Source organism: Phyllobates terribilis, unplaced genomic scaffold (assembly GCF_046119375.1).
Source record: "Phyllobates terribilis strain yellow unplaced genomic scaffold, ASM4611937v1 Scaffold_11__3_contigs__length_659146591, whole genome shotgun sequence".
Lineage (NCBI taxonomy): Eukaryota > Metazoa > Chordata > Amphibia > Anura > Dendrobatidae > Phyllobates > Phyllobates terribilis.
Genome location: NW_027362771.1, coordinates 416,417,483 through 416,438,157, shown reverse-complemented (window position 1 = coordinate 416,438,157; position 20,675 = coordinate 416,417,483). Strand labels below are relative to the sequence as shown.

The following is a 20,675-nucleotide window of genomic DNA, read 5'->3' as shown; positions in this document are numbered from 1 at the left end:
AGGTGGTTTTGGTTTTTCCCTTGTACTGTCTCGTTCGTCTAAGTACTGTGTGTGGGCATATTATTACTTGTCCCCTTTTGTTGTGATCGGGGTCCTTCTCAGGACTAGATTACTTAGGTGCAGGGATCCTCAGGAGGTAGGGGTTACGCTGGCGGCCTGGACCTCTGTACCTTTAACAGTACCTCCAGGTTGAGGGACTAGTCAGGGCCCCAGCTTAGGGTCAGCTTAGGCCCCCTACCTCCAGTATACAGAGACAGCGTGACATTTTCACCGACCCACTTAGTTTTTCTCCAGCTACCATGGATCCAGTAGCCGGTCTAGCTCGGCAGTTGCAGAGTTTGTCCATGGAGCTGGCGGACGTTAGGTCCAAGGTTTTGCATCCTCAGGAGTAAGCCGGACCAGAACCTAAAGTAGCTCTCCCTGACAGGTTCACTGGGGGGCGGGACAAGTTTTTTGTTTTCCGGGAGGCATGCAAGTTGTACTTTCGGCTGCGGCCTCGGTCATCGGGGAGTGAAGAACAAAGGGTGGGAATTGTCATCTCGCTCCTACAAGGGGACCCACAATCTTGGGCGTTCTCTCTTCCCCCGGGCTCCCCGGCTCTCCAGTCAGTGGATAGGTTTTTCGCTGCTCTGGGACTCGTATATGATGACCCAGATCGGATCTCCCTTGCTGAGTCTAAGTTACGTAGGATCCAGCAGGGAGATCGTCCGGCGGAGGAATTCTGTTCGGAGTTCCGTAGGTGGGCCACGGACACCCAGTGGAATGACCCGGCTCTTAGGAGCCAGTTTTGTCATGGTTTATCCGACAAATTACAGGATGTGTTGGCACAGTATGACTCTCCCGCGTCACTGGAAGCCGCTATGGCCCTTGCTATTCGCGTTGACAGACGGCTTCGGGAGAGGTGCGGGATAACTCTACCCCCTGTGATGACTCCACCTCCTACAAGGTCCCCTCATATGGTGGTTCCCCTGGTCAGTCCAGAGGAGCCTATGCAATTAGGAGGGACATCATTTCGGGGGAGGGAACCGGTGGTGCGCCATAAGACAGGAAGGTGTTTCTTCTGCGGGAGAAAGGGACATTTTATTGGGGGGTGTCCATCCCGTCCCTTGCAGAGTGAAGAGTCGTCGGAAAACTGTTGATCCCAGGTTGTGTGGTGGACGGCAATCTGGGAGTAGGTATTTCGTCCCTAGGTTCGTCTCAGTTTCTCGTACCGGCGGAGGTGGTGGTGGGTACGAGAACTGAGAGGATATCTGTTCTTCTGGATAGTGGGGCCGGGGCTAATCTGGTTGATGCTCGGTTTGCCCGGGTTCAAGGTATGCGATTGAGTGAGTTGGCTAAACCCATCCCCATATTCTCGATCGATGCCAGGCCTCTCGGTCAGGGAAGTTTTTTGCAAGCTGTGCATGACGTAAAACTTCAAGTGGGGGCAATACATAAAGAACTGTTGTCTTGCTACGTGTTGGAGGGTCTTCCCACTCCTATAGTGTTGGGCCTTCCTTGGTTAGCTAAGCATAACTCTGTTATTAATTGGCAAACCAGAGAGATAAGCCAATGGAGTAAATTCTGTAATAAAAACTGCATGAACACGGTCATCGGTGCGGTTACTCCTTGGGTCTTACCTCCATTTCTGGCGGACTTTGAGGATGTATTCTCAGAGAAAGGGTGTCAGGAACTACCTCCTCATCGCGAGTATGACTGTTCTGTAAAACTGCTCCCTGAGGCCAAGTTACCTAAAGCTAGGTTGTATAACCTTTCTGGTCCTGAGAGGCAGGCCATGAAGGATTATATTTCAGAAAGTCTGGCTAAGGGGCATATTAGACCTTCATCTTCACCGGTGGCTGCGGGGTTCTTCTTTGTTAAGAAGAAAGATGGAGGCCTACGCCCTTGCCTGGATTTCCGTGAACCTAATCGGATTACGGTCCGAGATCCGTATCCGCTCCCACTTATTCCCGATCTCTTTAATCAGATCGTGGGCGCCAAATGGTTCTCTAAGTTGGATCTCAGGGGGGCGTACAATCTGATTAGGATGAAGGAGGGGGATGAGTGGAAGACGGCGTTTAACACTCCGGAGGGGCATTATGAGAACCTTGTCATGCCATTCGGTCTGACTAATGCCCCGGCGGTGTTCCAACACTTTGTTAATGACATTTTTCGCCGCCTGGTGGGACAGTTTGTTGTCATATATCTGGATGATATCTTAATTTACTCGCCGGATCTGGTGTCTCATCAGGAGCACGTTAGGCAGGTGTTACAGATCTTGCGGGATAATAAACTGTATGCCAAATGGGAAAAGTGTGTGTTCGCCGTACAGGAACTCCAGTTTTTAGGCTTCCTGGTTTCAGCGTCCGGTTTTCGTATGGACCCTGGGAAAGTGCGGGCAGTTCTTGAGTGGGATCGTCCAGAGAATCTTAAGGCACTACAACGTTTCCTGGGGTTTGCTAATTATTACCGGAAGTTCATTCGTAATTTCTCGTCCATGGTTAAGCCTCTAACAGACATGACTAAAAGGGGGACGGATTTTTCTAGGTGGTCTGACAAGGCTTGTCAAGCATTCTCCTCCTTGAAAAAATGTTTTGCCTCGGCACCCATACTCATTCAACCTGATGCGTCACAGCCATTCATTGTAGAGGTAGACGCTTCCGAGGTAGGGGTGGGAGCAGTATTGTCACAGGGTTCGTCCCCTGGTAAGTGGCATCCGTGCGCCTTTTTCTCTAAAAAATTGTCGTCCGCTGAGAGGAATTACGATGTCGGCAATAGGGAACTCTTGGCCATTAAGTTAGCTTTTGAGGAGTGGCGCCATTTTTTGGAGGGGGCAGTCCATCCGGTCACCGTCATCACCGATCACAAGAACCTGCTATATCTGGAGTCCGCGAAACGTCTGAATCCCAGACAAGCTAGGTGGTCATTGTTTTTTACCAGGTTTAATTTTGTCGTTACATATCGTCCTGGGTCAAAAAATGTAAAGGCGGATGCCTTATCTCGTAGTTTCCCTGGGGCCGGGAATACGGACGACCCGATTCCTATCCTTCAGGAGGGGGTGGTGGTTTCGGCAGTATGCTCTGAGCTGGAGGAGGAGGTATTGGAGGCTCAGGGGGACGCCCCTGTTGGACCTCCGGGGAGACTGTTTGTTCCAGATCAGTTGCGACAAAAGGTGATCGAGGCACACCATAACTCAGTTTTTGCAGGACACCCGGGGAGTAAAGCAACAGTGGATCTCCTCTCGCGTCGGTTTTGGTGGTCTAACTTACATAAGGAGGTGGTAACTTTTGTCGCGTCCTGTGGGGTTTGTGCGCGCTCTAAGACCTCACATACCCGTCCGTCTGGGGCCCTCTTACCTTTGAAGATCCCGGAGCGTCCTTGGACTCATCTGTCTATGGACTTTATTACGGACCTCCCTCCGTCTTCGGGTAAAACGGTCATACTCGTTGTAGTGGACAGGTTCAGCAAGATGGCACATTTTATCGCTCTTCCGGCTCTCCCTAATGCTAAAACTCTTGCGCAGGTGTTCATTGGGGAGATTGTGAGGCTTCACGGGGTACCCTCCGAGGTGGTGTCTGATCGGGGGTCTCAGTTTGTGTCCAAGTTCTGGAAGGCGTTTTGTGCACGGCGGGGGATGCATTTGTCATTCTCATCGGCTTTTCATCCTCAGACCAATGGTCAGACGGAACGTATGAACCAGAGCTTGGAGACATATCTCCGGTGTTTTGTGTCAGAGAACCAGGAGGACTGGGCTTCTTTCTTACCTCTGGCAGAGTTTGCTCTTAATAATAGGCGGAGCGAGTCCACTGGTAAGTCCCCGTTTTTTGGGGCATATGGTTTTCACCCCCAGTTTTGTACTTTCAGTAGGGGGGGCTCTTCGGGGGTTCCTGAGGAGGAACGATTTTCCTCATCACTCGCTTCAGTATGGAGAGGGGTGCTGAAGAATCTGAATACTATGGGGAACCGATACAAACGTATGGCTGATAGGAGGAGAGTGTCTGGTCCGGACCTAAGTGTGAACGATCGGGTATGGTTGTCTACCAGGAATATTAAACTTAAGGTTCCCTCCTGGAAACTGGGTCCCAGGTTCATCGGGCCGTACAGAATCAGTTCTATTATTAATCCGGTGGCATTCCGTCTTGACCTCCCCCCTACGTTTAAAATTCACAACGTGTTCCACAGATCGTTGCTTAAGAGGTATGTGGCGCCGGTGGTACCGTCACCTTTACCTCCCCCTCCAGTGGTGGTCAATGGTAACTTGGAGTTCCAGGTATCGAGGGTCATCGATTCACGCTTTAATCGCCGGTCCCTTCAGTACCTGGTTCATTGGAAAGGGTATGGTCCTGAGGAGAGGATGTGGGTTCCTGCGTCGGATATTAACGCAGACCGATTAGTTCGGGCCTTCCACACGACTCACCCGGATAAACCTGGCCCTGAGGGTCCGGAGGCCCCTCGTAGAAGGGGGGGTACTGTCACGGGTGTGTCGCCACGAAGATCGTCACGAGTACACAGCCTGACTTCTCGCAGCTGACTTGTTGGTGCTTTGTGTTTTTCGGCAGTGAGGGAGTTAATTCTCTCTCTCTCTGTGCTAGACGAGGTCCAGCCTCGCCCAGCTGCAATCAATACTGCTGTAGTGAGACTCCTTCAAATGCCTGCTGGTCTGTTTGGGAAGTGTCGGTGAAAGCATTTCATTCAGACTAACAGAGCGGATCGTGGTGTTTGGAGTTTCTGAGATAAGTGTATTTGGAGTGTTTTTTCCCTTCCTCGCTTTATCATTTATCTCCTTTCCCATTGGTGTTCCCTCTGTTGTAGTTGTGTAGTTGTTGTATGCAAGGTGGTTTTGGTTTTTCCCTTGTACTGTCTCGTTCGTCTAAGTACTGTGTGTGGGCATATTATTACTTGTCCCCTTTTGTTGTGATCGGGGTCCTTCTCAGGACTAGATTACTTAGGTGCAGGGATCCTCAGGAGGTAGGGGTTACGCTGGCGGCCTGGACCTCTGTACCTTTAACAGTACCTCCAGGTTGAGGGACTAGTCAGGGCCCCAGCTTAGGGTCAGCTTAGGCCCCCTACCTCCAGTATACAGAGACAGCGTGACAGGTTTTCCTAGTTCTTATTGCAATGTGCACATTGTAGATTAAGTCTGAAGGCATCAAAACCATGAAGGAACACATATGGAAACAAGGAGAAAAGAACACATGTGAAACAAATTAGAATAAGTGATAACGCTTAGATTTCTCAAAGTACCTATCTTTTACTCTGATGATAGCTTTACACACCCTTGGCATTCTCTCAAGCAGCTTCATCAGGTATCACCTGGAATGGCTTTCAATGAACAGATAGGTCTCAACAAGAGTCCATTTGTGGAATCACTGGCTTTTAGAAAGTGTTTGAAACTATCAGGTGTGTTGTGCCAAGGCAGTGTTGGCACACAGTTTCAAAGTCAGCATTTCTGGAAAGTTGCTAGAACTTTGAAGGTATCCTTAAGAACAACCATGAAAACCATCATTCACTATAATGAAATTGGCTCTCATCACGCCCATCTCAGCAAAGGATGACTAAGCATTAGCTTTGCGGTAGAGGATAACTTCATCAGAGTTATCAGTCTCAGAAACGACAAACTGACAGCAGCTCAGATAACCTCAATTAAATGATGCACAGACATCAATTAGCAGACACAACTCAATATCAGCTGTCCAAAGGAGACTGTGAGAAGCAGGCCTTTATTATCAAACTGCTGCAAAGAAGTCTCTACTGAGGACCGTAAACAAGAAGATCCTTATTTAAGCCAAGCAATACAAAGACTGAACATTAGATCACTGGAAATCTGTACTGTGGTTTGATGAGTCAAAATTTGGGATTTTTGGTATCCACCTCTGTTTTTCTGAGACACAAAAAGGTGAGCTGATGATTTCTTCATGTTTGATGACCACCATGAAGCATGGAGGGGGAGGTTTGTTGGTGTTTGTCTGGTTTACTGCTGACACTGTTGGTGATTTATTCAGAATTCAAGGCACATTTACCCATCATTGCTATCCCAGGATTCTGCAACGACATGGAGTGCTGTGTCATATGACATGGCCTCCTCAATCATCTGACCTCAACCCAATTGAGATGTTTTGGGATGATTTGGACCAGAGAGTGAAAGCAAAGCAACTAACAAAGCTGAGCAACTTTGCGAATGCCTTTAAGACTGTTGGAAAGTCATTCCAAGTGACTACCTGATGAAGATGCTTGAGAGAATGGAAAGGGTTTGTAAATCTGTCATCACAGTAAAATATGGGTATTATAAGGAATCTAAGCTTCAAGGCTTTATTCAGACATCCATTTTTCAGGTACTTGTTCTATCCATGACTCTCACAAATAGAACACATACCCATTATAGTCTATGGGGCTGTTCACGAGTACGTATTTCTTTAAAGGACCTTGTATCAGTGCAAAAATCATGGACACGTCCATTTTTTACCTGCATCACAGATGAACCACCTCCCACTATGCAAGACCGCAATCTTACCTGTCAGTCCAGCCTGCAAACCGTGCTATTGTTCATGCTGTGTGCATTTCTCTTGACTGACTGCTTAGGGCGGCGGCCCGGTTACTTCCTGATTCTTGTAGCTGCTGTGGGCGCACCCCTAATGCGTCTCCAGCCTATTGCTGTGAGTCACTGGATATTTAAACCCCCTCCACCCAGTAGGAGGTGCCTGAGCAACACCTTCACTCAGTTTGTCTTTGCAACTGTATTGCCAGGTCCTGTCCTGTCATCTCTGACTTTTAGTCTGTTTCCGCCACTCTGGGGGCTGCATTCCCAGACCTGTTATCTCTGACTTCTAGTCTGTTTCTGCCACTCTGGGGGCTGTATTCCCAGGCTCGTTCTTGTATCTCATTGCAGTAGCAGTTCCTGTCTGAACTGTATCCTAGTCTGTTGCCTGTATTTCTCTATGTCCATGCCTTCCCTTTTCCTGCAGTATCTGAACCTGCACCTGGCTCCAACTCGTTGTCTCTGTGCTTCTGTTTGTGAGTTTTGTGTCCACTCGCTACTTCATAGGAAGTACCTTGTGTGTATCTGGTTCTGCTGGTCCCTTTTCCCTTCCTCTGTATCTTCCTGTATTTTCCAGTCTGTTCCATGTGAACAGAGCCCTGTCCTCTCTGACTTGCCCACCGCTCCGGCGGCTTCTCTCTGCTCTGCCTTGTTCACCGCACCAGCGGCTTCCCTCTGCTCTGACTTGCCCACCCCTCCGGCGGCTTCCCTCTGCTCTGACTTGCCCACCGCTCCGGCGGCTTCCCTCCGCTATGCCTTACCCACCGCTCCGGCAGCTTCTCTCTGCTCTGACTTACCCACCGCTCTGGCAGCTTCTCTCTGCTCTGACTTGCCCACCGCTCCGGCGGCTTCTCTCTGCTCTGCCTTATCCAGCCTGCGCTCCAACCTGCTAGTACCTCCCGGTCTGCATACCAGCCGTGCTTGCCAGTGCCCACCTGTCTGCGTACCAGCCGTGCTTGCCAGTGCCCGCCTGTCTGCATACCAGCCGTGCTTGCCAGTGCCCGCCTGTCTGCATACCAACTGTGCTTGCCAGTGCCCACCTGTCTGCATACCAGCCGTACTTGCCAATACCCACCTGCCTGTATGCCAGTCTAACCTGCCTGTTCCTGCATTCCCCAGTGTGGGTCAACAACTGTGACCAGGGTCTGACCTGGAGTCGCACCTGGTCCCTCTGCTCGGTTCCTTCTTGGTCCACGGAGTCGGATCGGGTTGATACTTAGTTACGCCCCTCCAGGCCCTCCTCGGTTCATGGTACAGTGGGATCACTAATCACGCTCACGCCAGTCAGTCCAGGCGCGAGCGTAACAAGTATCAATAAAGTCTTTGGGTACAACATTAGTGACATCAGTTTGCAGCCTGAGTGCAGTCCGTGATTAACATTGCAGAGTATAGGAGAAACTTTGTCATTTATTTCTTTTTTCATATATGAAAATCACTGGTGAAACATTGATGGTAAAAACACACTGACCAAACACTGATGAGACACGTACCATTTTTTTGCATTCATGAAAAATAATGGATGTATGAATGAAGAATAACACATATTATATAAATATTTTTTTTTCTTTACTTCTTGTTGCCATGTGTTTCTTCGTGGTTTTGTTGCCTTTTGTCTTAATTAACAATGTGCACAACTAGGAAAACCATTACATGAACAAGTGTGTCCAAACTTTAGACCGATACTATACAGCTAACACTTGATATACATATGAAAAGTCACTTTTAGTTCTGAATTTCTGATGGCTAGGAAATTGAGTATTTTACCTCCTGATTATCTGTACATTATCTAGTGTGTATCTGTTTGCTGCTAGTACTGAGCAGAGTGACATGGCCTCCGCACACTTCTACAGCTTCTCTTTTTGACATGAAGAGTGGAGAACAGCTGCAGAAGATCTATATTTGTCATCCTCCATTACTGCTGGGATATCAGTATTCCTGGGCACAGTGTCTAAAATTTCCTGAGGGCTTTCATGCTCCTCTTCCCCAAGCTGATCCCAGAGTCTCGTCTATGCGGTTATCTCACACAAGGATAGGAACCCAGATTATCAGGTAATTTTGTGCATGGCTAATTTCTACCTATAAGCCATTTATTAGCTTCATGCTGAGCTTCTGATGCCTCTTTCATGTGACAATGGCATGTCCTCTCTAGTAAAAAAGTCAAAATCACATCAACTGCATCCAGTATTGCATGTTAATACACTGGCAGACACTGATTTCTGCATTTAGGAGCAGGTGGATTGAGATCTTGATATATTGTAGAATAAACTATATGAAATAAGAAGCTGCTTATTCTGTCTTGTTTCCTCACGTACTTTTTTGTTTGTGTCCATTTGTAAGTACATTGTGTGCGCGGCTGCTGTATTTAGTGCAATAGGAATAGTTAATGTGTGTTCCTACAAAAATAGATCAGAGAATTGCATATCTAAAAATTCCCTAATAAATTCTCATTATTTAAATGTCTCTCTTTAAAGCTTGGATATTCAAGAAATGATCTTGCAGCGCTTCTGTGAGTTCAATTTGTAAATGATTGATATATTTTACTTGTATGTATAGGACAAGTCCAGCTCAGCATACACCAGCCAACAGATGCACAGAGTTTAGAACAACATATCTTATAGGTAAATAGCGTAAGTCCAGCATCGAATGAAATGCTAGAAATTAGGCCTTCCAACATCAAAATAGGTTACATTTTATATTTAAAAAAATCACATAGTCCATTCTATGATTAAAATGCTCATTTGGGCTTTAAACATTGGAGCAAATGTATGTTTGACTGTCATGTATCTTACTTAAATATTAAAATGAAGGCGGCTGAAGTTTTAAAGGGATGGTCAGAAAAACAAATTAATTCTCATTCTAAATCCCTATCCAGGTAATTCTATAATCTAAACTATTTTCTAATATACTTGAATTAAAAATTCCCTATCCTTTCCTAACTACACTATTTAACTGCTTTTCTTTTTTTTGTTACTTCCTGTTTGATGACTCTTTGTTTGAGAATCCCAGTGCATACTGGGATACTCAAATGAAGTGTCATTAGGGTGCAGAAGCTGCGGTCACTACGCAGTCCCTGCCCCCTCTCTGAAGCTAAGCATCATCAGTAACCTTTGTTATAGTGGCTGGGCTAGTCCTAGACTGATGTGCACAGTGACAGTGCGCTCTTTCGCCATCTCAGATGAGCAGTAACGAGTCGGCAACAGAACAGAGCGCACTATCAGTGCACGTTGTTAGAATACCCGGTGACAACACTTGCAGGTGAGACGCTCGTCTCTGCACGCTGGGTATTCTGAAACACGCACTGAAAGTGCACTCGGTTGGTGGCTCCTTACTGCTGATCTAAGCTGCCGAGAGAGTGCTCGGTCATTTTAAACATTGCACAGTGCACATCGTGCAGGGACTAGCCCAGGGCCTGAAACGAAGGTCACCAATGACGCTTCGTTTCAGGGAGGGGGCAGAAGCTGTGACAGTGACCGCAGCCTCTGCCCCCTGATGACGCTTCGTTTCAGTATCCGAGCTTGCACTGGAATTCTCAAACAAAGCGTCATCAAAAAAGGAAGTTGTAAAAAAAAGAAAAGAAGAGCAGTTAGATACTGTAGTTAGGGAAGGATAGGGAATTTTTAGTTAAAGTCTACTGTATTAGAAAATAGTATAGATTATGACATTAAATACGTAGATAGGGATTTAGGATGAAAATGAATTTGTATATCGGAACACTCCTGGATTTACAGTGCTTCATTTATTTGTACACGTAGCTTTCTCAAATGTTATGTTCTATCAAGTTGTGAAGAGTTAGATTTATTTGTTAATCTGTTCACATTGTGTTTTGCCATACAGTGGCATATGTCATACATACTTGTTAAAAAAATAAAAGTATTCTGCACAGTATACTTTTTATAATGGCCAACTGTACAAGAAACCCAGCATTTTTTAGACAGTTAAAAAATGTATACCGACACTCTTTTGGCATCCAACGGTTCTGTTAACCTCTATGGATAAATTCAACATATGCAACGAGAATATCTATTGCTGAACTTACACAACAACACATGGTCTGGACGGGTCATAGTTACAGCATTCTATAAATTTATATTCAAGATTAAATACAGTGATAAAAACTGATACAGCACCTATAGCGGTTTCTCACATCCTATCTAGAGTCTAAAATGGCAAATCTGCCAATCTGAACAATTACATGGGAAAAGGAGACGTATACTTGATAAACCAAGTAGATTTGTATTTAACAAGTCTTGGAGAGAAGGATGAGGTATTATTGGTACTCTTTTAGATGTCCCAAAAAATATAAATATAATTATGAAACACTGGAATAACAATATCCTTTTCTTTTCTTGTCACTTTCCATTGGCCATGATAAAACATCATGTAGATATTGGGGAATCCAATAATGGAGCTGGATAAAGTCAAGGAACTTGAAGTTGTGAGATCAACTGATGATGATTCATCTATAGATCAAGCAGAACAATCTAAATCTAAAGAAGAAGAAAAAGAGCCAGAGAAGAAGGGCCTGATGTTTTATCATACTGATCTCTATGATTCGACCAGCAGATTAGAAATATTTCCTGAAAATGAAAAGGAAGAACAAGCACAAAGAGAGACCGATGAATGCAAAGACGTAATTACTGCTGGTGCAGACCAGACACAGGTGGATTTGCAAAAAGAAGTTGATGAATTGGCGAAAATGTATGGATTGTCTGAGGATAAAGATGCAGAAGAATTTTCATTCTTTACAGAACCATATCACCAAATGTCTATAAGACCTAATGTTCTTCACCCTGAGCAAACCATTCAACACCCAAAACAGAATACAGAAAAGAACAAATCTAAGCATGAAGGTGACATTCCTAAAGTTCTGGAAGATGTACCTCATACAGACAAACACACTCAAAAAGAGGATGTCGGAGATGAAGTCAAAATTTCTTTAGATAGTCAAATTAAAGACAAAAAACAACTGCACCAAGAACATGTAAATTCTGCATCGTCCGATGACAGCTCTGGACATGTGGATGTCAAACAAGAAATCCCAGTACAACTTCCGGTTGACAGCTGTGCAGATGCAAGAACCAATGTTAACAAAGCAGATGGTACCGAGGCTTCATGCGTTGATTCAAGTAATCAGGTCAATGAAGACAGAGAAGAAGCACCAGACATTTTCTGTCTTGTATGCCAAACACCTATTAGAGCCTTTGAAAAACTATTTGGCATACACAAAGATCATGATGTCAAAGAAATCAGTGCTGCAGTAGAGGAAATCAAGGTACGATTATATGGAATACTATTTTGTGCAAGTACTTTTAGGCTGTGTGCCCACGATGTGTTTTTTAAGCGTTTCCGCAGCGTGCAATAACGCTGCAGAAACACTTAAAAAACGCATGGTAGAAGGCCTGCCATGTTCCCCAATGATAATCCGCATGTGCTCTGCACATGCTGCGGAAATTTCCGCTGCGGATTATCATTGCGGAAAAAAACGCAGCACTACCAATTATTTTGCGGAAGTGCTGCGTTTTCGCCGCCATTGACTTGCATTAGAACGCATGTATTCCGCTTCACTAGATAAGGACATGCGGAATGCACGCGTTGCAATGTGCGGATGGTACCCGGGTCTTGGGGATGAGGAGACTCTCCTCCGGACCTGGGTACCATAGAAAACTGTAAATAAAAGAATAAAATAAAAAATAAATATATACTTACCTTCTGGCGGCCCCCGCTGCACTCATCCTTTCATGCAGGCAGCTAGCGACGTTGTAGTCATGTCCCCATCCTGGTCCTCATCTTGTAGTAATGTACCCATCCTGGTCCTCATCTTGTAGTAATGTCCCCATCCTGGTCCTCATCTTGTAATAATGCCTCATTTTGGCCTCCATATTGTAGTAATGCCCCATTTTCGCCCCAATATTGTAGTAATGTCCCATTCTGGTCCCCATATTGTAGTAATGCCCCATCCTGGTCCTCATTTTGGAGTAATGTCCCCATCCCGGTGCCCTTCTTGTAGTAATGCCCCTTCCTCGTCCCATCTGATAGAAATGTCCCTATCCTTGTCTTCATCTTGTAATAATGCCGAATTCTGGTCCCCATATTGTAGTAATGTCATCTATTGTGCCGTTCTTCACATATACATAAAAGAAAAAAAAAAGATTCTTCTCACCTGTCCTCTGTTCCCTTGGCGCCCTATTTTCTGCACATGCGGCCCGCAGGCACCGTAGACCCCTTGAAAATGGCAGCCAAGGATGCACATTCAACTGAATAATAAACAGGGTTATACATGTAAAGATGAATGAACCGATCATCAGCCAGTATCTGTAAATGTGCAGATTTGAAGTCCTACAAGTTTTTGCATTTCTAACAGTAATAAAAGGGAGGATTCTGGAGTAGTTTTTGAGGTGAAGGTGACAAGAGCATGACACTGAATTAAAGATCAGTCAAAAAATTAGACATGTTGCCTTAAAGCTATGGTACAATAATGTATGGAAATAGAAATATCAAATTTAGGCAGGTTAGTAGGGTGTAAAATACAAGAAATTCATTTTTGGAAAGAATCATTTCCAAATAGAGGTAATAATGGTGGCAGGTTCCAGTACTAACACAGAGCCATAGTCCTACAAATTATTGCTTTTACTTAATATACCTTAATAATTTATGCAAAACAAATCATTATATATTTTCTCAAATTCCAGTGACCAAATGGAAATAATAATTTCTGTTTCTTATGGATCGCAAAATACATTTGTGGTGGACCTGTAATTACACATTACCTAGATTTGTTGAGCTTTTTAATTACATTTCTAAAACTGAAAAATTGATTCCATACATCTGATTGGGATTGTTTCAATAGCTCACGTTTGCCTTACAAAACTTTGTCTCAATCTTAAGGAGGAAATACACAAAAGCATGTGTAAACTGGAAGAGCAGATCACCCAGATGGAGAATTTTGCCGGACACCTTGAGGAGATGTATACCACAATAGAGGTAAGTTGTTTTGAGGTTTTTTTTGTTTAATTATTTATGAGATAATTAGTTATGTTTTAAGTACAGTGACAAATATCTGATATTTTATGATATCCAGGAGAATTCGGGGAGACAAGACCAGAATCTTGAGTTGCATTGCACAGAAGTGATAGATACTATAGCATCTAAACTTGAAGAAAAAATGCAAGCTCTTGGAGAAGAAAAGAGACTTAAACTGGAATCCTTATTTGGGCAATTAGTTGACTGCGGGAAAAGTCTTGACACTTCAAAGGATTTAATGGAGACTATACAGCAGTTATTCAAGCAGAATGACAAAGTGGAATTTGTGAAGGTATAAGCTCCTAAAAATCTCAATTTAGTAATGAAACGTCTGTACCAATAGTATACCAACAACATAAATATATCTGTAAATAGATAATGTACAATACAAAGTTATATTGTGGTACCGTGTTAGTCAGAAAAATCAATATACTTTATGCACAAAAATTACAAAAGTATTCTCGGAGTGATACCTTTATTGGCTAACCAGAAAAAATATATATATGCAAGCTTTCAGAGCACAGAGGCGCCTTCTTCAGGCAAAATTACAAATGAATTGATTAGACAAAAGGCACAACATTTAAGAAATGTTACAGCAAGACATTTGTTCATGAGGTGTAAGGGGTGATGCCTCCTAATGATAAGTCAAAGATATCAAATTTAGGGTTTTTAGGAGACCGTCTGGTGGAGGTGTGCATTGAATCCATGTAGTGAGTCATAAATCCAAGACTCAATCTAACACCTGGATTTATGACTCACTACATGGATTCAATTCACACCTCCATCAGACGGTCTCCAGATAATTAAACATTTCCACAGACTTGCCATTTGCAACTAAAAACCCTAAATTTGGTCACTTTGACTTATCATTAGTATGCATCACCCCTTACACCTCATGAACAAATGTCTTGCTGTAACATCTCTTAAATGTTGTGCCTTTTGTCTTATCAATTCATTTGTAATACCGCCTGAAGAAGGAGCCTTTGTGCTCTGAAAGCTTGCATATACTGTATTTTTTTTTTTCTGGTTAGCCAATAAAGGTATCACTCCGAAAATACTTTTGTCATTTTTGGGCAAAAAAGTATTTACATCTGTATATAGATAAAATTATTGGTGTGAATGTTGATCGACACTCAGGATCAGGAGGTTTGAAATAGTTGCTCTTTTAGGGCAGATTGTTTCATGCATTATGGCTGTACCTATACCCCTTCGCTTCATCCTCTCCCTTCCTTCGGTTGAACTTGATGGAAACATTATTTTTTTCATTCATTCTAACTATAGAACTATGCTCATGTCAACAGTGTTAATTTTAGAAGATTAAATTGATATTTGGTAAGCTGTTCATAGTGTTATATAGTAGAGGATTAATTATGTTATTTTTTAAAAAAAATTGTTAACTAAGACTGAAAGGCAGCAAAATTATAAGGGGACACATTTGGAGACAAGGAGTACAGAAACAAGTGTCAAACAAACCAGAAAATGCATTAAACCTTAGATTCCTCAAAGTACCCCTCTTTTACACAACTTTGACATTTCCTCAAGCATTTTCTTCAGGTAGTCACCTGAAATTGCTTCCAGTGAACATGTTTGCCTTGTCAACAGTTCAGTTGTTCAATCACCAGCCTTCAGAAAGTGTTTGTGACCATCAGGTGTATTTTGCAGAGGTTGCTTCTTACATGTAACCATACAGCACTGATTCCTATTCCTCAACTTTACTAAGCCGGAATATCGTTAAAACCACTCAACTACACTGTGTGCAGAATTATTAGGCAAGTTGTATTTTAGAGGATTATTTTTATTATTGATCAACAACTATGTTCTCAATCAACCCAAAAGACTCATAAATATCCAAGCTTAATATTTTTGGAAGTTGGAGTGGGTTTTTTTTAGATTTGGCTGTCTTAGGAGGATATCTGTTTGTGCAGGTAACTATTACTGTGCAGAATTATTAGGCAACTTAATAAAAACCAAATATAATCCCATCTCACTTGTTTATTTTCACCAGGTAAACCAATATCAGTGCACAAAATTTAGAAATAAACATTTCTGACATGCAAAAACAAAAACCAAAAAAAATAGTGATAAATATAGCCACCTTTCTTTATGATGACACTCAACAGCCTTCCATCCATAGATTCTGTCAGTTGCTTGATCTGTTTTCGATCAACATTGCGCGCAGCAGCCACCACAGACTCCCAGACACTGTTCCGAGAGGTGTACTGTTTTCCCTCCCTGTAGATCTCACATTTTATGATGGACCACAGGTTCTCTATGGGGTTCAGATCAGGTGAACAAGGGGGCCATGTCATTATTTTTTCTTCTTTTAGACCTTTACTGGCCAGCCACGCTGTGGAGTAGTTGGATGCATGTGATGGAGCATCGTCCTGCATGAAAATCATGTTTTTCTTGAACGATACCGACTTCTTCCTGTACCACTTCTTGAAGAAGTTGTCTTCCAGAAACTGGCAGTAGGTCTGGAAGTTGAGCTTCACTTCATCCTCAGCCCGAAAAGGTCCCACAAGTTCATCTTTGATGATACCAGCCCATACCAGTACCCCAACACCATGCTGGCGTCTAAGTCGGAGTGGAGCTCTCTGCCCTTTACTGATCCAGCCTCTGGCCCATCCATCTGGCCCATCAAGAGTCACTCTCATTTCATCAGTCCATAAAACCTTTGAAAAATCAGTCTTAAGATATTTCTTGGCCCATTCTTGAGGTTTTATCTTATGTTTCTTGTTCAAAGGTGGCCGTTTTTCAGCCTTCCTTACCTTGGCCATGTCCCTGATTATCGCACACCTTGTGCTTTTTGATACTCCAGTAACGTTGCAGCTCTGAAATATGGCAAAACTGGTGGCGAATGGCATCTTGGCAGCTTCACGCTTGATTTTCCTCAATTCATGGAAAGTTATTTTGCGCCTTTTTTTGGCCAACACGCTTCTTGAGACCCTGTTGCCTATTTGCCATGAAATGCTTGATTGTTCGGCGATCATGCTTCAAAAGTTTGGAAATTTCAAGACTGCTGCATCCCTCCGCAAGACATCTCACAATTTTGGACTTTTCAGAGCCCGTCAAATCTCTCCTGACCCATTTTGCCAAAGGAAAGGAAGTTGCCTAATAATTAAGCACACCTTATATAGGGTGTTGATGTCATTAGTCAACACCCCTCCTCATTACAGAGATGCACATCACCAGATTTACTTAATTGGTAGTTGGCTCTCCAGCCTATGCAGCTTGGAGTAGGACAACATGTATAAAAAAAGCATCATGTGATCAAAATACTCATTTGCCTAATAATTCTGCACACAGTGTAAGTAAGGAGAAACGACAGTCCGTCATTACTTTAAGACTTGAAGGTCAGTCAATCTGGAAAATTGCTGGATGATATGGCCACCACAGCCACCCAACCTCAACCCATTTGAGATGTTTTGGATTGAGTTGGACTACAGAGTGAAAGCAAAGCAGCCAACAAGTGTTCTCTCTGGAAACTACATCAAGACCTTTGAAAAGTAATTTCAGACTATCACCTAATGAAGCTGCTTGAAAGAATGCCAATGATGTGTAAAGTTGTCATCAGAGCAAAATGGGGCTACTTTGAGGAATCTAAGGGTTAACATATATTATGGTTTGTTTCACCCATATTTATTTATTCTAGGCTAGGGTCACAAAAATTAAGAGATCTTCAACTTTCAGGATGTCTTCGGCCCTGGAGGTCCCAGAAGAGAGATATTAATGTCATATTTCCTATTATGATTTTATCTTTCCATATATAGGAAACATGGCATATATATATTGTTGTCCATCGGTCAGATTTTAATTTGGGACTTGATGTGGCAACAGCCCAGTGATGTAAGCCAATGCGTTACGTTCGCCACTTCGTTACGACGCTGGAAATATATTTGCCTTAACTATAGGATCCTTGCTGTTCATAAAAAAACAAATATGCATAATTTGGAGAGGGGAAAAAAGGAGCTCAAAATAGTTTGCTGTTCAATGACATAGGGAGGCAAGGGCAATAAATCTGTCGCCACCCACATTCTTCTGCAAGTTTGGCATATACACTACCGTTCAAAAGTTTGGGGTCATTTAGAAATTTCATTATTTTTGAAAGAAAAGCACATTTTTTTTTCAATGAAGCTAACATTAAATGAATCAGAAATACACTCTATACATTGTTAATGTGGTAAATGACTATTCTAGATGCAAACTTCTTGTTTTTATTGCAATATCTACATAGGTGTATAGAGGCCCATTTCCAACAAGCACCACCACAGTGTTTTAATGGTACATTGTGTTTGCTAACTGTGTAAGAAGGCTAATGGATGTTTAGAAAACCCTAGAAAACCCTTGCACAAGTATGTTAGCCCAGCTGAAAATGGTTTGGCTGATTTGAGAAGATATAAAATTGACCTTCCTTTGAACTAGTTGAGAATCTGGAGCATTACATTTGTTTGTTCTATGAACTCTCAAAATGGCCAGAAAAAGAGACCTTTCATCTGAAACTCGACAGTCTATTCTTGTTCTTAGAAATGAAGGCTATTCCATGCGAGAAATTGCCAAGAAACTGAAGATTTTCTACAACAGTGTGTACTACTCCCGTCAGAGGACAGCACAAACAGGCTCTAACCAGAGTAGAAAGAGAGGTGGGAGGCCCCGCTGCACAACTGAGCAACAAGACAAGTACATTAGAGTCTCTAGTTTGAGAAATCGACGCCTCACAGCTCCTCAACTGGCAGCTTCATTAAATAGTACACGCAAAACGCCAGTATCAACGTCTACAGTGAAGAGGCGACTCCGGGATGCTGGCCTTCAGGGCAAAGTGGCAAAGAAAAAGCCATATCTGAGACTGGCTAATAAAAGGAAAAGATTAATATGGGCAAAAGAACACAGACATTGGACAGAGGAAGATTGGAAAAAAGTTTTATGGACAGACGAATCAAAGTTTGAGGTGTTTGGATCACACAGAAGAACATTTGTGAGATGCAGAACAACTGAAAAGATGCTGAAAGAGTGCCGGACGCCATCTGTCAAGCATGGTGGAGGGAATGTGATGGTCTGGGGTTGCTTTGGTGCTGTTAAAGTGGGAGATTTCTACAAGGTAAATGGGATTTTGAATAAGGAAAGCTATCACTCCATTTTGCAATGCCATGCCATACCCTGTGGACAGCGCTTGATTGGAGCCAATTTCATCCTACAACAGGACAATGACCCAAAGCACACCTCCAAATTATGCATGAACTAGTTAGGGAAGAAGCAGGCAGCTGGTATTCTATCTGTAATGGAGTGGCCAGCGCCATCACCAGATCTCAAACCCATTGAGCTGTTGTGGGAGCAGCTTGACCGTATGGTATGCAAAAAGTGCCCATCAAGCCAATCCAACTTGTGGGAGGGGCTTCAGGAAGCATGGAGTGAAATTTCTCAAGATTACCTCAGCAAATTAACAACTAGAATGACAAAGGTCTGCAATGCTGTTATTGCTGCAAAGGGAGCATTCTTTGACAAAAGCAAAGTTTGAAGGAGAAAATTATTCTTTCAAATAAAAATCATTATTTCTAACCTTGTCAATGTTTCTACTATATTTTCTATTCATTTTGGAACTCATTTAATAAATAAAAGTATGAGTTTTCATGGAAAACACAAAATTGTCTGGGTGACCCCAAACTTTTGAACGGTAGTGTATTTCGTGTCTGTGATCCATCAGATAACCCACTTTACCTACCTGTTTGCAGAAGGGGGGGGCAGCTGAATAAGGGTCATGTGCAGTGTCATAGAGTGCTAGCCTTGCTTCAATGTTCACTGTGTTAACTATGAAATGGCTTTATAGATTTTGCAACTACATCCATGACAGGAACTGTAAAAAACACTGCTCTAAATCAAAACCACATGAGCCTATAGTATGTGTATGATAGACTTTGCTTGTTTCCATCATTACCTAGTAGTATATCATAGGGGGACCGAAGGTGTGGTTTAATCAAGTGCGTCTATGGGGTCGCAAAAAATGTCTCCCCAAATCCTCAATGTCAAATGGTCGACACTGGCAAGTGAGGTTTCTTGTTGGTGTGGCATACTGGCAGATTGAGTCCTCCCTTGCGCTGCTTGTGCAGAGCGCAGCACTCAAGATGACAAAGCTCTCAGCATAATGAATTAAGCTTTGTCATCTCAGTTGCATAGATGATAAACTTATCTTGACTACTATGTTCTACATAGGCAGAAACTGAGCAGCCTTCAATAAATGAAGGCAGTATTGAATCGTGTTTACATTATTCAATACTACCTTCATTAATTTCTAAGAGCTGTTATTACATTTCACACATTTTCTCACCCTAGTTGGACAATTCTTAGGCTTATACCTAGGGTTAAGACTAGGGATACGGTTGCATAAGAGTTGTGGCTAGGGAAAGGGGTATGGGTAACTTTAGGGCTAGGAAAATAATTTTTTTTCCAGAAAAAAATGTCATAAAAAAAAATATATATACAGTACAGACCAAAAGTTTGGACACACCTTCTCATTTAAAGATTTTTCAGTATTTTCATGACTATGAAAATTGTACATTCACACTGAAGGCATCAAAACGATGAATTAACACATATGGATTATATACTTAACAAAAAAGTGTGAAACAACTGAAAATATGTCTTATATTCTAGGTTCTTCAAAGTAGCCACGTTTTGCTTTGATGACTGCTTTGCACACTCTTGGCATTCTCTTGATGAGCTTCAAGAGGTAGTCACCGGAAATGGTTTTCACTTCACAGGTGTGCCCTGTCAGGTTTAATAAGTGGGATTTCTTGCCTTATAAATGGGGTTGGGACCATCAGTTGTGTTGTGCAGAAGTCTGGTGGATACACAGCTGATAATCCTACTGAATAGACTGTTACAATTTGTATTATGGCAAGAAAAAAGCAGCTAAGTAAAGAAAAATGAGTGGCCATCATTACTTTAAGAAATGAAGGTTCGTCAGTCCGAAAAATTGGGAAAACTTTGAAAGTGTCCCCAAGTGCAGTTGCAAAAACCATCAATCGCTACAAAGAAATTGGCTCACATGAGGACCGCCCCAGGAAAGGAAGATCAAGAGTCACCTCTGCTTCTGAGGATAAGTTTATCCGAGTCACCAGCCTCAGAAATCGCAGGTTAACAGCAGCTC

The 20,675-nt window shown here is 42.9% G+C and overlaps 1 protein-coding gene across 2 annotated transcripts in view; it reads left to right on the top strand.

Moving 5' to 3' along the window:
- The first annotated feature begins 8,332 nt into the window (after positions 1 to 8,332).
- Positions 8,333 to 20,675, top strand: part of FSD2 (fibronectin type III and SPRY domain containing 2) — a 71,620-nt gene continuing 59,277 nt past the window's right edge. Inside the window, exons 1-4 of one of the 2 annotated variants that reach the window (XM_073653111.1) lie at positions 8,333 to 8,563; positions 10,899 to 11,786; positions 13,400 to 13,495; positions 13,593 to 13,826. In XM_073653111.1, coding sequence (XP_073509212.1) covers positions 10,917 to 11,786; positions 13,400 to 13,495; positions 13,593 to 13,826 — 1,200 coding nt within the window. In that variant the 5' untranslated portion in view covers positions 8,333 to 8,563; positions 10,899 to 10,916. Of the gene's footprint in view, positions 8,564 to 9,059; positions 9,133 to 10,898; positions 11,787 to 13,399; positions 13,496 to 13,592; positions 13,827 to 20,675 lie in introns of those variants that run through there. The other variant, XM_073653112.1, reaches the window with a different exon arrangement.